The 15,531-nt window shown below is 36.8% G+C and overlaps 1 protein-coding gene across 1 annotated transcript in view; it reads right to left on the bottom strand.

The window, feature by feature from the left end:
* Positions 1 to 15,531, bottom strand: part of LOC106786268 (serine/threonine-protein kinase NLK2) — a 70,387-nt gene that overhangs the window by 13,704 nt on the left and 41,152 nt on the right. Inside the window, 1 exon segment of the mRNA XM_014747464.1 lies at positions 6,648 to 6,754. Within this exon segment, the coding sequence (XP_014602950.1) occupies positions 6,648 to 6,754 (107 nt within the window).

The following is a 15,531-nucleotide window of genomic DNA, read 5'->3' as shown; positions in this document are numbered from 1 at the left end:
TTCTTAACTTTCTTTCTTTCTTTCTTTAAGTATTCTCCAGTATTAGACATTTTTTTCAATTATACTTTTCGTCGCGACTATACTTCTTTTTTATTACTTCTTTTTTTTTTTTTTTTTTTTTTATTGTGTCTATTTTATATTAAAATTTATATTATACCAAAGATTTAATAAATCTGTGTACGTATGCGAGTATTGCGTTAATCTGAATCTTTTCAAGAGATTAGAACTACGATAGAAGTTTAGTTGCGATTTAATATCATATCAATAGTCTCGAAATCTATAAGATACGTAAATTACTGTAACACCGATATCGTATCCCAAGTGAATGAATAATATATACAATCGTGTTACGCGTTCCGTTGAATCGCTTTCAATTATCTCTCTAATTAGTCCAGTTTAATCCGAAGCTTACGCTTCGCGATTACAGCTAGAGCGATATTCGGATTTATCTGCAATCCGCAAATTTGTACGTGAATCATTCATACTAATCTCTTTCTTTGTTTACTCCTTCCCCCATTTTGATATTCTTTCATCGAGTATAGATGAGTAAAATTACTCTGAAACATTTGGCTCACCTTGTATAATATATTTAAAAAAGTTCAATGACCATAATGATTTGCATGGATAAAAAAAGCTTCTCGTCTTTGTTTACTATAGTTTGTTGCTGAAGACGACGACGACGACGACGACTACGACGAGGACGAGGACGACGACGACGACGATGATTGCACGCTAACTTCAAAATTATCCGCAAGGTCAACGAATCGTTCGACCAACGGTTTCTCCTCCTCCTCCACTTGTTCGTTCTTTGCTTCTTAAAATACACACCTGACTTTGCCTTCACCCATCAACGGCCTTCTCTTTCCCTCTTACCCTCTTACCTTCCTTTCCTTCTCCTTCGCGACGCGATCGATCAGCTGATTCACAAAAGAAAGCCGCTGCTCGCTCGCACACCGGTGTCTCTGAACCCATCTAAACTCTTCTTTTGTTCCTACTATTTTTTACGAGTTCATTAAACTGAAGTAGTTTCTCTGCGTGTTACGATTCATTTGTTTTAAATATTGTGTTGCATTTATTGGTGCATGCTTATTCTTTCGCTCAAAAATAATGCAAATATGTTATTTAATTTATTGCCTATTATTTTATCATTCCAAATTGAAAATCCAAATTATTTATAATCGAACAAAAATCATTCATAAAGTTGCATTGTAAAAAGACAATTCGTTATCGCGAAGTTCATTGCACTGGACAGGGCGTGCATTCCCCGAAGTTAAAGTTGATTCTTCGCTCCTACTTTTTCCAGGGATGGGGGATCGATAGTGTCTCCACCCACAATGAAAGAAAAAAAGAAAGAGAGAGACGAAACGAAATGCGAGAGCAAAGAAGGCGACGGCAACGTACTCGCCGGACGTAGTCGTCGGCTGTACGAAAGTCAAGGTCAAAGGACTGACTGCGTCGCGTATTAACGAGCAAGGTCATCGCTACGTACAATCGCTTCTACCGTGAAGTAGCCAGTGCATTGTCCTTGATCAGAGGCAAACAACCAGGTAGGCAGGCAACCAGGTAGGCAACCAGGTAGGCAACCAGGTAGGCAGCCAGATAGCCAACCGAGCACCTGTCGTTAACCTCCTTGTCGCTCGATTTCGAACGATCGAATGCATTCATTTGCATACGAAATAGAAGAATGTGGTCTAGAAAACTCGTTTCTTTTTATTTGATTTTTTTTCTGCTAGCATAAGATAAATTTCATTCTAAAAATGATTTCGACGCGTGTTGTCACGTTGGTTTCATCAAATTGGGAAATTTGTGGAGAAAGGAGGACGATCGATACACCGAGGACTTTATCTTCTCAACTTGGCGAGAGAGGGAGAGAGGGAGGTTGGGTGGAAGGGTTTGTTAGACTCGATGTCTGACTAAGCACAGATGCCGACTACTTACAAGTAGTATTACTTACACTCGAGAAAGCTAATCCCTATCTGAAGATATTATTGTTCGCTATGTTATTTCCATTTAAAAATGGCTAAGGATTTATCCTGTACAACCCAAAGGACATGGGATATTATATTTTTCTTCTTGCTATAATATAAGAAGTAAAAAAAAAAAATGATGGTAGTTAACGTTAGTGAAATATTTTTGTCGTTTAGATCATGTTCTATCTTTCTCATAAACTTATCTCAACGTAATGCAGTTAAACGTGAGCATGCATATATATACGTGTATGCATACTAGAGAAATATGTGTGTGTACACATTGGATGGTAGAATCGATGGCACGTTTCCGAGGACGGAAAACTCGTTAAGAGTGCGTTTGTACGAGATGGAAAGAGAAAGAGAGAGAGAGAGAGAGAGAGAGAGAGAGAGAGAGAGAGAGAGAGAGAGAGAGAAAGGCCGTTTAAATAAAACAAGCACGTCTCGCGAATACGAAAGTTCGACCAACAACAACACAGCAGCTCGAGAAACAGGCAGGCAGGCAAGCAGGCAAGCTCGGTGATTCTCTCGGTGCAACTCTCTTGACGATTACGTCACAATCGGACTTCCACTTGAGTCGAATTGTGCAACGTGACTTTGTGATATGTAGACATTGATAATAACGAGAACGATGATATCGATATTTCTTATGACAAAAGAATAAAAAGTTTGGTTTTTCTTTTTTTAAAGATGAGAATAAATATCTCAGTTTGATCAATTCTTTCGTTTGAAAGGAAATGTAAAAAAAAAAGATAAAGAAGTACTTTCTCTCTCTTGCTCTCTTTGGTCTTTGATAAAAGTAACTTTTGATATCGGGCATGTTTTTTCTTTGTAAATGTGAACTCGTTAATGAAAAGATCAGGAAAGGTAAAGAAAGAGTTGGGTAAAGAAAGAGTTGGGTTGAGAAAGAGAAGGAAGACGGTGGTGAGCAACCGACCGGATGACGGGGTCTGGGGTCACGGATGGGCGGCGGTAGGACTGGTTTCGGACCAGTCAACAAGAGAAGAAGAGGAGCTCTCTGCTCTATCTGTCCGGGCTTTACGTGCCACCTTATACCGGGTGGGAATGTTCGAAAGACCGAAACGCGCAACCCGTGAGAAGATTCTCTCTTGGTAGATCTTCATAGATCTTCGGAGATCATCGTCCTCTTCTGCTGGTCAATCTTGACGGTTCACTAACTTCAGTTCTTTTTCCTATCAATCCGTTTCTATCTTACGGTAAATAATAATGAAACTTGGGTCCAACAATTTTTGATTAGATAATTAGAATTTGTAAAATTGATTGTTTAATAATATCAGGGTGAACCAAAAGTTCGTGCTTTTATTGTGTTCTTTCAGATAGGGCAATTTTTTGAAAAGTCAATCAAATTATATGCAAATAAAATATTAATTAAAAACGCACGAACTTTTTCTTCATCCTAATAATAAAATACGCGATGATATATTTGGATTGAATTTTGTGAAAATCGTATGAATTAATGATAATTATCGAATAGATGAACAAAATGTAAGAAAACGGTGATAGAAATTCGAATGGAAAGGTGAGCTTTTTATTTGTTAGTCCTCGATGATATTTCCCTCGTCCTCTTTCGGCGTGTCATTCAGCACTTGTCGAAGCATACCCAACCAATCATACAGATTCGAATCGTATCTCGCATTTCGTGATCGCTGTCGTCGCTCGTATAAATCATTCTCGCGTGTTCGCACTCGTTTTCCTACGCTCGCTTGCCAGTAACCGATCCCGAGTGTAAAATACGCGTTTTAGACGGATCAGTGGATTTTTACGGACGATAGAAAGCAAATCCGACGAATAATTTCGATCATTCCCTTCAACCAAAACAACCGTTTTTTTCTATCGCAAATAAGAGAAAGAACAGCAACGAGAAGAAATAGGATAACAAGATTTTTTGTCCAAAATGACATTTTAAATTTGATTTATGAATTTTGAAAGGAATCGCGAATGAATTGAATGCTAAACTTGTAATAAGAATCAAGAGGAAAATGCAATAAGAAGAAGAAAGAGAACTTTCCAAGACGCGTTGCATAAAACTGCATACGGGATATACCAGTCTCTATACCAGTCTCTGTCTCGAAACATGTTCTTCTTCCTTTGAAGTAAAATTTCGAGAGAGACAGAGCGATAGGGTAGTGGAAGGGAGGAAACGAGGGAGAAAGTCAAAGCGTACGTGAGAAATCGCAACGGCAGCACTCGTGTTCGGTCCTTCAGAGGAAGGCCCCTTTCATCCGGCGGAAATCAAAGTCGGTGCTTCGCGGTAAGATCAAAAACCTGCAAGGACCTCCCTTTTCCTCCCTTCCCCTCTTTTTTGAAGGATCTTTTACATCCCAATACGCCAAGCACCGAAGAAGGATCCTTCTTAGTCTCGTGGATCCTTAATATCGACTTCTTTACCTTTCTACTTAATTTCAAGTAACAAGGATGAAATTTGAGCACACAATTCTATGCAAAATATGTTAATCGAGTCTATCTCCTTTCAATCTTCTTTCATTCAAATCAGACAATTAATTCATTCGAATCATCCACATTGTTCAATTGCAGAATATTGGAAATAGTTTATATTTAAATAAAAAACCAGTGGTATCATTTTTATCGTGACAATGCCAACGTAACTTATTGCTCAACTCGATAGAAAAAGAAACAATAAGAAAAATATGAAGTGACACGAATCGATTTGTAGCGCGAGTAAAAGGATAAAGATTTGATACGGATAAGAAAATAAAAGTAAAAAAAGGGAAACACGAGATAATAAATATCCAAAAAAGGGAGAAGAGAGAATATACGCGACGATCGTGAGAATCTGGTCAGATAGAACACGAGGGAAGATAATTCGAGAAAAGCAGACAATGTAAAGAGGCCATGGGCATCGTTGAGAGTCCCAGGATGATCCCGAGGGATGAATAGAAACGATCCTATTTATCCAACCGAGGAGATGACTGCCGTGTCTCTCGAGCTCAAGGTCCTCGTCATTTCCAACGATGCAATATGCTATCATGGATTTTTATAAGCACACTTCCTTTTTCTTTCTTTTTCTTTCTTTTTCTTTCTTTTTCTTTCTTTTTCTCTTTTCTTTTTTCCTGCTGGCTGTTTTTCTTCTTTCGCATCTCTCCTTCATCATCTTCTTCATCTCCTTTTCCACGGATTTTGTTAAATTTCAACTAGGAGCTAGTTACATTCCCCGGAGCCGTTCCCGGAAAACCGGACGTGCTTGAATACCTTTACTCACCCATCTAACAGAAGAGACCAAAGTTTCAACTTTACTTCTTCCATCTTTCTTCAATCTTTCTCTTTCCTTCTTTCTCCTTCCTTTTTTCTTTCTTACAGTTATTTAAAATGGATCCTGATTATTCCAAATTACTCCCAAGAGTTTCTTCTTCTTCTTCTTCTTCTTCTTCTTCTACTACTTTGCTACAAATTTCGTAGATCTTAGAATATTTATCTATATTCGTCCTATTGATTCGGTCTTAATCCTTTTTTCGATGACATTGAACTCGAATTGATTTGGGTAGAAAAGAAAAAAGCGTATCGTCGCAAACTCAAGGTCCATTCTTTTATGCAACACGATCGTCCTCTTATTTTTCTGCCGATCCCTTCTCGATAAATCGAAATTTCAAACTTTATTTGAAAGTCCGATTCCCAAAAACGTATTGTCTAGGGGCTTCGAAATTTATCTGATTTTATTTCGTATTTCGTATTTGTCTTTCGCACTTTTAGAATTGGACATTCGACGAGAAATCGTTGAAGAATATTCTCGAGAAGACTGCTTTCCACTCGTGTTTGTTACACGTGAACGTTTTTTAACATGCTATAGAGAGGTGTTCGTTCAGAAAATGACACGTGTTCGTTCAAAGGGAAAAAGAGAGAGAGAGAGAGAGAGAGAGAGAGAGAGAGAGAGAGAGAGAGAGAGAGAGGAATCATGCAAATTGCTCATACATTTTGGTGGTTGCCGTTTCTCGAGAGCCGTTGCAGGAAATTGAGTCGAGTGTAACGAACCATGAACAGCTCGTAATGCTCTGTCAAAATGACCTTCTCTAGAGGTGGACAGTCGAGAATGAGAATGAAAGAGATAGAAACGGACAGACGGATAGATAGACAGACAGACAGAGAGAAGATAGGCTGGTGCTACTTCTGCTGCTATCGCTGTCAAGCAGACACGCGTAAAAATTACAACATCAACCATGAGAGAGAAGACACGTTGAAATCTCGTCTTTCGCACCAAAAATGGATACTTGAAAAATATCTTTTATTATGGGTACCATCTGAAATTTAAATTAGGTATACGATTGAAATAGATTACCATTTCTTTTTTTTTTCTCTCTCTTTTTCTTGTAGATTAAAATATCAACAAAGTGTAAGAGAAGTTTATAATTTAGAAATTTCAAATTCGTAGGCACTCACTTTTATTTAAAAGGAATAGTACAAATTTCTACCCACTACCCTCGTGTAATATTTGACCAACAATACCTTTAAAAACATACACTAGAACATAATTTGATTGGTAATTATGATAGTGGCTTACATAAAAGAAAATTGAAGAAATGAATATGATGATTTATATTATTAAACAAATGTGAAGAATTTGTTGGCTTATTGTTAGACCAGTACCATAAATTACCGGGCACAATTATGCGAATAAAATATAAAAGAAATAGAAAATAGACTTACCTCGAAGGATCTGATAAAGGAAGACCTTGATGTGATCTGGGCTGAGGTGCTGTGGGCTGACGATGATCTTATGAAGATCGCTTTGGAGTAGCTCCGTGATCACATATCTATGTCGGTACTGATTAAGGAATTTATTGATTATATGCTCGAGGAAGCCACGTTTATACGCTATTAAATCGTCATTCGGGCCGTTACAACGACGTAATTAGATCGTGCTCGCTTTCCATAGCTACTACGATTAATTGCTTCGTTTCCATCCTCAAAGTCTACCATCCTTGTTAGAACGACCTTAATAAACGCTATCGAATCGTCCTTTGACGTGAAATCAACTTTGGAGACCTTTAACAACTACCTGTCTCCTCGTTTTCATCCTTGTTTCTTATTCGTACCTCGATCATTATAGTCAAATAATTATCTTCGAAATAAATACAATTTGAATACTCGACAATATGAAAACTTCAATAAATTCATGCTGCTTTTTATTTTCTAAGAAAATAAACAATGAAAATTGTACAGATTTGTTGGTATAATCAAATAAAAGATATTAAAATGTAACGCGTACAAAATTGTAGAATGTAAAAATGAAAATTGTAAAATATATTAGCTGGAAACGAAAGTGGACAGTCGAAATGAAGGGGAAGTTGGTAATTTACGGATCTAAGCGTTGAAGCTTGAAAGGAGAGAACCCACAACTTCTCTACCGAATGAGAAAGAGAAAAAGAAACGAGGTCGCATTGGAGAAGCACGAGAGTGGAAAAGAGAAGGGGAGAGGTTGCTTGCCACCAAGGGGTAGCATATGTAACTATAGATAGACTTAAGGTACTATGCCACTATCAAAGTTGCTAGAATTTTGTCAGGGACAAAACATTTTTTCATAATAAGAGTGTCCTATGTAGAAAATTAAATAAATTATATATATAATTTAGAAAATATATTAAGGAGCACAGATTTGAATTGGCTCCCCCTTGCTCTAATTGATCTATTAATTCAAATTAATTGAAAATCGTAGAATTGTACATTACAGGATTCAACGTAATATCGAGGTGTAGGTATTCATTGAAAAAAAAAAAAAAAAGAAAAAAAAGAAAAGAAAAAAAAACGAAATGTCACATATAATACGAAATCGATAATAAAAGAAACATCGTTTAAGGCAAAACGTGAACTCGTTAACGAACCAGTTTCGTAGGTATGTGTAAAATTTGGTTTCGATTTGTAACGAGTGTGAAATGCATGTGTGAGAGCGTGCGCGGAAACGTGTGCACATTATTAAACTTTATCTCGAGCCTTCCTCCTCTCTTGTCTCTAACGTTAAAACTCGGATATACCGTTGTAATGGAATAGTCAATACATATATTATCGGCTATATAATATTAACGCATTAATTATTAACATTTGAGTCTTTGTTCGATGCAGGTGGGGTGTTTGCGTGTCGTCGCGGCGGCTTTATATTAGCTTTATTTTAATCAAGGATAATTTTATGACGAACCGATCGTTTTACACTATTGTTTTACCAAATAAATAGTATTCGCGAGGAATATTTAATTGGCCACATATTCGTGATCTCGTTTAAACAACAATATATAATTAAACGGATAATAATATATGTCTCTCTTGTGTATGTACGCGTAAATAATAATTATTTGCTTAACTGACCAATAAGCAGTTACCATAGTTTTAATAGTTTAAGTTTCAATTAATAACGCTAATATATTTTTTGTTTATTTCAAAATCTTTAGTATATTTTATATTGAAACAAATAAGATATTTTGATCATAGACATTAGATAAATGTCCGAATACGTTAATGTTAGAACGCCCATTAATATTTTTGTATATGAAAGATTTCGACACTACTTATCGACCAATTCCTATAATTTCGTCAAATTTTCGTCGAAATTATTTCCTAACATAAATCATTAATAAAAGATTAGTTCTAAGTTTCAAGGATGTATGAAATAAGAACAAAGGGAAAGTAGAGACTAATTCTACTTATTTCTCTCTCTGTAGAATACTTTTTTCCTTTCACTGTCAACATCATCGTCATTATCCTTTTCGTCGTCGTTTATATACGTCCGACTTGCAGAAGAATAAAAGAAAAGAGCGAACGTTCGAGGAAAATGAAATAGTATAATGGCGGAATGAGGTCGACTGGTAGGTTGGAATGCAGGTAGAGGCTGCCTGCGAACCTGGCGTGGTATGCAAGTCGACTGGTCCGGTTGGCTTCGACCTGAAACGCCTAAACACTGAGCCAATATCGTCCTTCCTCTTTTAACCCTATTTTATCTTTCGCAAATACGTTTCATCATTTTCCGTGGTATCTTAGTTAATACAAATGCATTAAATCATAGAATGGAAATTCTACCTTGTACGGTATCGTCCTATGATCGATCAACTCAATTTGTACTTTGAATGATCTCATACGCACGCATATACACACATAAACTTATGATATCATGCAATGAGAATAGTTGGTCAGTAACAGGTTTCAATTCTAAACGTAACCTGTTTTTAGTTTATACAATTATTAGATCGTATTTGGATAAATTCGTTGAAGTTATAACTCGCGAAATGAGAATCGGAGATTGGCGATGATGGTGGGGGAATGTGGGTAAAAAGGGGGGATAAAGATATCGACTTCGAAATTTAAATTCAGCAGTCATTGGAAAGCTTTATGGATAGTAAGCAAGCAGAAAGATTGAGTTTCCTCTGATTACAAGGATACGTTTCAATCTGTAGGGATTTCGTGTTCCAACGTTAGTTACCTCTGATAAACTGGCTATTTCAACGCCATATTGACGAGGATTAAGTTTGAAGCTTTAATTATGATAAATCGAGTTAAAAAAAGAAAAAGAGAAAAAGATGGAAGTAACGAGAATTGAACTTGAAAGACATTTTAACAAAATTCTACGAGATGACTTGATTACACGATACATAATTCCTAAATATTTCTTTTCTCTTCGAGTATTATTCATTTACTGTAGCAGTATAAAGTGTACGAGCAGGTCGTAATAAACACGTTAATTAACGAGCACGGTCTAATTTAAAGTTCCAAGCAAATGACGAACAAAAAGTTCGATCAAATCGAATTCGTTATTTTTGAAGAATAAATGTAAAGAGAACAAAAAAATGTATGCAAATATGATTCGCATGCAGAAGAAAATTTACAAGTAGAAAGATTAGAAAGTATCTTTAAAAGAGAGAACAGGAAAAGCCTAGTCAAAAGCAAGAGACACATTTAGAGAAACATATTATTATTTGGAGTCTGGGTGGCAGAGACTGAATGCTGTGCTGGAGGCCGATTGGAGGATCGATGCGTGCCTACCTACCTCCTGGTAGGCACGTCGACCGGTTCCTGGACAAAGCGACTTGCCCCCAGCAGCAGCACCACCACCACCAGCACCAGAACCAGAACCAGCACCAACAGCAGCACCAGCAGCCACATCGCCAGAAGCCGCACTGTTGGCCGCAACGTCTTCGCGAACTCCGAGAGCTTGGAAATCGAGTATCCTGTCGTTCCTCTTCCCCCTTTTCTTCCCCCTTTTCTTCCCCCTTTCCTTCTCCCTGCTCCTCGCATCCCTCTTTCCCAACTCTTCTCCTCATACCGGTCCAAAGAGGAAGAAGAACAACTTGGAAGACTCCGTCGACTTTTCATTGTTCTAGCCTTGGGATCACGCATAGAAACTCACCAAATATATTTATTTATTTGTTTGTATTTAGGTTGGATCAGAATTCTAAATGGATTACCGATGATTCCAAGTTGATATTAAATATATAAAGACTATACCAGTTACCATCGTGAAAATCGTCGTTTTAAAAATGTGACACCAGTGTCGCATAAAAATTTAATACGAAAAATTAGTATCATTTGAAAATAGAATCTTTGTTCAACAACTCATCGGAGTTAAAGATACATTATTAGATTATCAGTGATCGTATATAAAGTTGTCATCGAAAATGACAATGGTTGATAATGTAGATCAATTGTGATCGTTAGGGTCATTCTTCTGGGCGATTCCTTTGTTAAATGAACGTGTACAACAAAGAAGAGGATGACGATGATGAGGGCTGAAAGTCCGAGGTGTTCGAGCAAGGCCAATCCGGCCCGTCCGACCGGTCAACCGAGTTCGAACACGGCCGGCAAACGACTTCGAGAACTCGATGGATTCTACGCGTTACTCCTATCTCTTTCTCTCTCCTTTCCTTTCCTTTCCTTTCCTTTCCTTTCCTTTCCTTTATCTCCTTCTTGGTCGAAGTCTTTTGCCGGTCTTTCTTCTCTCCTTTCACAACAATATCCCAGAGATTTTTCGAATTTTTCCAAATCCTGATAACGATCGCAACTCTTATTCCTTTTTTTCTTCTTCCATTTTAATCAAATCAATATGATTTTTGTGCAAAGTGATTAGATCGACATTCGGTTTTTATCTCTTGCAACAGATTCACCTATTTCATTTGAACAGGTGATTTGAAACTCGACGCAACTCGGACAAGTTTGAAATCGAGAAAAATTAGATTGTAATCAATAGCATTTGATTAAAAAGATTTTCAGCAACATCGAAATGCAAATAACGTAAGCGGGAGTAAAGAAAAAAAGAAAAGAACGAGAGAAAGGGATGGATTGATAGACACAGAGAGGCCAACGAGATTAGAGTTAAAGCAATTTCTAGGTACACAGATGTATGACTAGGAGCTGCACGCTACACGGACGACGAACCAATCGGAATTTCAAAGGCATCGATGCACCACACATACACACACACACACACAACATACCACGTGAACGTAACGTAGCCAAAGCGTCGTTCGTTGCTTCGTTCGTTGCGTTGTTCGTTACTTTGACAGTGCGAGAGCATTATGCGAACCAACCAATTAAGATAGGTTTAATATGTTAGCAATTAAATGCCACGTTTACCATTTTCCATTTTTTCTATCCTCCTTTTCCAAGCGTTAACTTTGTTAATTCAATTAATTTTGGCGCCATTTGTTTATATCATGGGAAAGATATCGAAACGAATCAATCCGATTCACTCGACCTTTTATATCACGAAATTCGAATACCTTCGCATACACTCGACCCAATTCTTATCCGTTTCCGTTCCTGTTTCTTTTCTATTTTTTGTTTTTTAATCTAAACACTTAGTCGAAAAAGTAGGTTATCGTAAAACGTTCCAGTTCTTTTTTTTTTTTGTTTTATTTAACTAAGCGTAAAAAATTCGTCCTATATTTGAAATAACGCAGGGGCAAGTTTATTATATTAGAAAAATGTGTACACGTAGGAAAGATTTTGGACTGGTATTAAACGTCTTCTATACTTGGTGAACTGTCGAAAATATATACCCCTAGTCTCTTTTAGACAGGATATATATTGTAACGTCGAAGAGAGTTAATAAAGCAAGACATAAAGTGAGAGAGAAAGAGCGAAGAAAAAATGTTAGGCATCGTATGCCAGAGAACAAAGAACTCACTTTTACTTCGCCTCCGAAAAACTGTGGGGGTCGATCGATATACACCAGCTTTGCGCGATACTCGATACGTTTTATATGGTGGAAGAAAAATAAAACGAAAAAAGAAGAAAAAAATAAATAATAAATAAAAAAGAGCAAGCAATTTCCGATCGATCGACGGTTTCAATTTTCCTACGGTGCCAAATTTGATTTGATTTTTTTGATTATCAAATTTTCTAAATCGATTTCATGTGTAACACGGTATATAAATGCAAGATTAAATCGAACCTTACGAGTTTAATACTCTTTTCTAATCTTTATACGAGTAAGACTGAAAGTATAAACACGTTTGAACCATCTAATACAAAATTCCGATTAGACAGATCGATTTGTAGATCATTGCAAGGCTTATTCGCAACTTTGTTACGTGCCCCGTATGCAATGTAGAAACACAAACTTACGTAAAAGTAGGTAACATTATATATGTTTGTGCTTATACAACAAATGTTACATAATACAGATATGCAAATTCAGAGTATTGCATGCGATCGTCTTTATTTGTCTTCGCCGAACAATTCGAGCAGTCAACATTTTTTTAACAAATAATTATCATTACATTAAAAAATACAAAAATAAAATTACCTACCACGGCATTTATTATTCGCACGAGTAGAGAATAAATCGAAGAAGCGAGAAAACGTTTTTAAACAAAAAGGAAAAAACTCGGTGCGAGAATAAAAACATACGCGTTGTAATTCATTGGCTCGTCTGCCGCTAACAAGCATTCCATAAAAACGACCGAAGAAAGAGAAAAGCTTAGAAAAAGTGTAAAGTGTGGCTTTAAAAAGAGAGAGATAGACAGATGAATAGATAGATAGATAGATAGATAGATAGATAGATAGAGAGATAGATCGAAAAAGAGAGAAATAGAAGGAAATAGAGACAGATGGATGTGGAACGTCAGTAGTAACGAACATCAACTCGCTTTTCCATCTAATGGTTTACATCGTCGACTAACGCAATAAAACAAAAGAGAGAGAGAGAGAGAGAGAGAGAGAGAGAGAGAGACGACCTTTAATTTACACGCGTTCTTTTTTATCGTTTCACTCCACGCACAGTTTGCCACTCGCAAAGTGCCGTGTACACCACGTTCAACTCGCGCGAAATAAAAGTAACCACCACCACCACCGTGAAAACGAGTGAAACGAAGCAATTTTTGTGATAAAAGAAAAAAACATCTGATAGAAATATAAAGGAAACGTATTTATTAATTGTATATTTGCATATAGTAATAATCATTATAGATGGAATATTTTAGAAGGAATAATGACAGTAAAGAAAGGCTCGGTTTAAATGTTGCATCTATAAATACATAGATGAGTGTAGTCAAAGAGATTCGTGGTGGTGGTGATGTTTGGGGTAGTTGTCGGAACTAGTACAGGATATGTTGTTAATACCCGGATATATCGATAAATTCGCGATAACCGTTATCATTCTATTAATTGATTGCCAACATCGAGGATATATGTTCATTAGAACACTCATAATACTGCTACAGTAAATATCCTTGCGTGTATCTTGCTTACTCCTAGACTTATTATGCGATTATGTGCTAGTCTGCTGTGTATTACGAAGCTGCTTTGCGATTTACAAACCCGTCCAACGATGTTCGATTGCACGATTTAGAAAGCAAAAACGAAAGAAAATTGTTCATCGTAATCGATTAATCATTTTCCGAAGCCTTGCCCTTCGATATTCCTTTAGATTCAAACTCAAGATTTTCTTTCATTTCATTATTACGAACGTTTATACGCGTTTAAGTAGAAAAAAATGGGGAAAAAAATGGTAAAAACCGAACTCTATGACGATTACGCGAAATAAACTTGTTGACGACCGATGACTTATAACGAATCAAGTTTTCCAATCGAAACATGTTTTTCCGTTATCTATAGGCGAATAGATAAATCCATTTGCAGATTAAAAATGCACAAATGCACATTCTAGCAGAAATATATTCCGAAGGTAAAATTGGAGGAGATGAGTTACGGTCTTAAAGAAAATATTTTCTTGTTTTAATGGTCTACCGATAGACGCCTAAGAGACCTTTTTATCATTTTCTTCTTGTTCATCCTCTCTGATTAATCCTATCGAAAAATAAGAAAAATATCAGATAATGAACCATAAGGTAGGTTGGTTCACCGTACGTTGATTATAAATGCTGTCATTTATCTATTACCGATCATTTAAAAAAGAAAATAGAGTGATTATTAGCATAGCGTAGTATCCCAGCGGCAAGTAAAAATAAAAAATAATCTAAGGGGAAGAAGTTGAATGGCTGTGGGCACGCGATGTGCTCGCCATAGGCGATATAAAATTCGCTCCTTGCACCCTGTCTGCTTTATGAGGGATATTTATTTGAGCCGAGGAACGAAAAGAGAGACCAAAGAAAAAGAGGAGCGGTTTAATCGACCGAACGCGAAGCCTCGCCTTCCGAAACATTTATTTACCTTTTTTACCTTTATTTTACAATATTTCCCCATAAAACGTATCACGGAGACGATGATTTTTAATTCAAAAGAAAGAAAATGTCTGATATAAGAAATGTCTATTCATTAATTATGGAAAAACACTTAAAGCAACGATAAAAGATGTTTCAAAATAATAGAAAACTAATGATTCATCAAATGAGTTAGAGATTAATAAGACGAATTGTAATGGTATAGTTAAACGCGTGGAATGAACGATAAAAGAGAAGTGCTAACACGTCAAGCAGGAATATGTATACAAGCGGACGTAAAACAAGCATCACAGACCCTTTCTATCTCATTTGCCTTTCGGAAACACCATAAAGCTTCTCCCCGCATCCGGTCGAGCTCGTTCGAACCGGACGCTCTGTTAGCCTACGTTGCCCACCCTGACCCTCCTTTGCCCTCCTCCTCAACCCCTCTCTCAATATCTTCTTTTTCTTCGTAGACTAAGCGCAATACTAAGCTAATGTGAGAGTCACGCGCGATTTCCAATTATAATATCTTTTTCTTTCTCTCTCTCTCTCTCTCTCTCTCTCGCTTAGTTTCCGGTTTTGCTTTCACGTTCGAAGTTCGAAGGTTGAAGTAGTCGCGAGAAAAAAAGCTAGCCTATTTTTAAGTAGTAACGGCAACAAGAAAAAAGTCCTATTACCCTTCATCTTCTCCTTCTTCTAGTTTATTATTTCTCTATCCTACTCGTGTGAGCTGTCATCATCGATCCTAGATTTATTTATAGAACCTCTTCGGGCTCTCTATATCGGCTTGCACTTGGCGATTTCTGTGTTTCCTCATTCGTACCATCGCATCTACTTCTTGCACATCTCAATACATATATAGGATAAACCATTTCAATCGTTATTTCACTATAGCCGGAGACTTGTTAAATAATAAAATATTTTAAATCATAAATATTTTAATC

This window comes from Polistes canadensis, unplaced genomic scaffold, assembly GCF_001313835.1.
Source record: "Polistes canadensis isolate GaletaPanama2010 unplaced genomic scaffold, ASM131383v1 scaffold_70, whole genome shotgun sequence".
NCBI classification, from domain to species: domain Eukaryota; kingdom Metazoa; phylum Arthropoda; class Insecta; order Hymenoptera; family Vespidae; genus Polistes; species Polistes canadensis.
The sequence above is the reverse complement of the archived record's forward strand: the minus strand, read 5'-3'. Positions and strand labels throughout refer to the sequence as shown.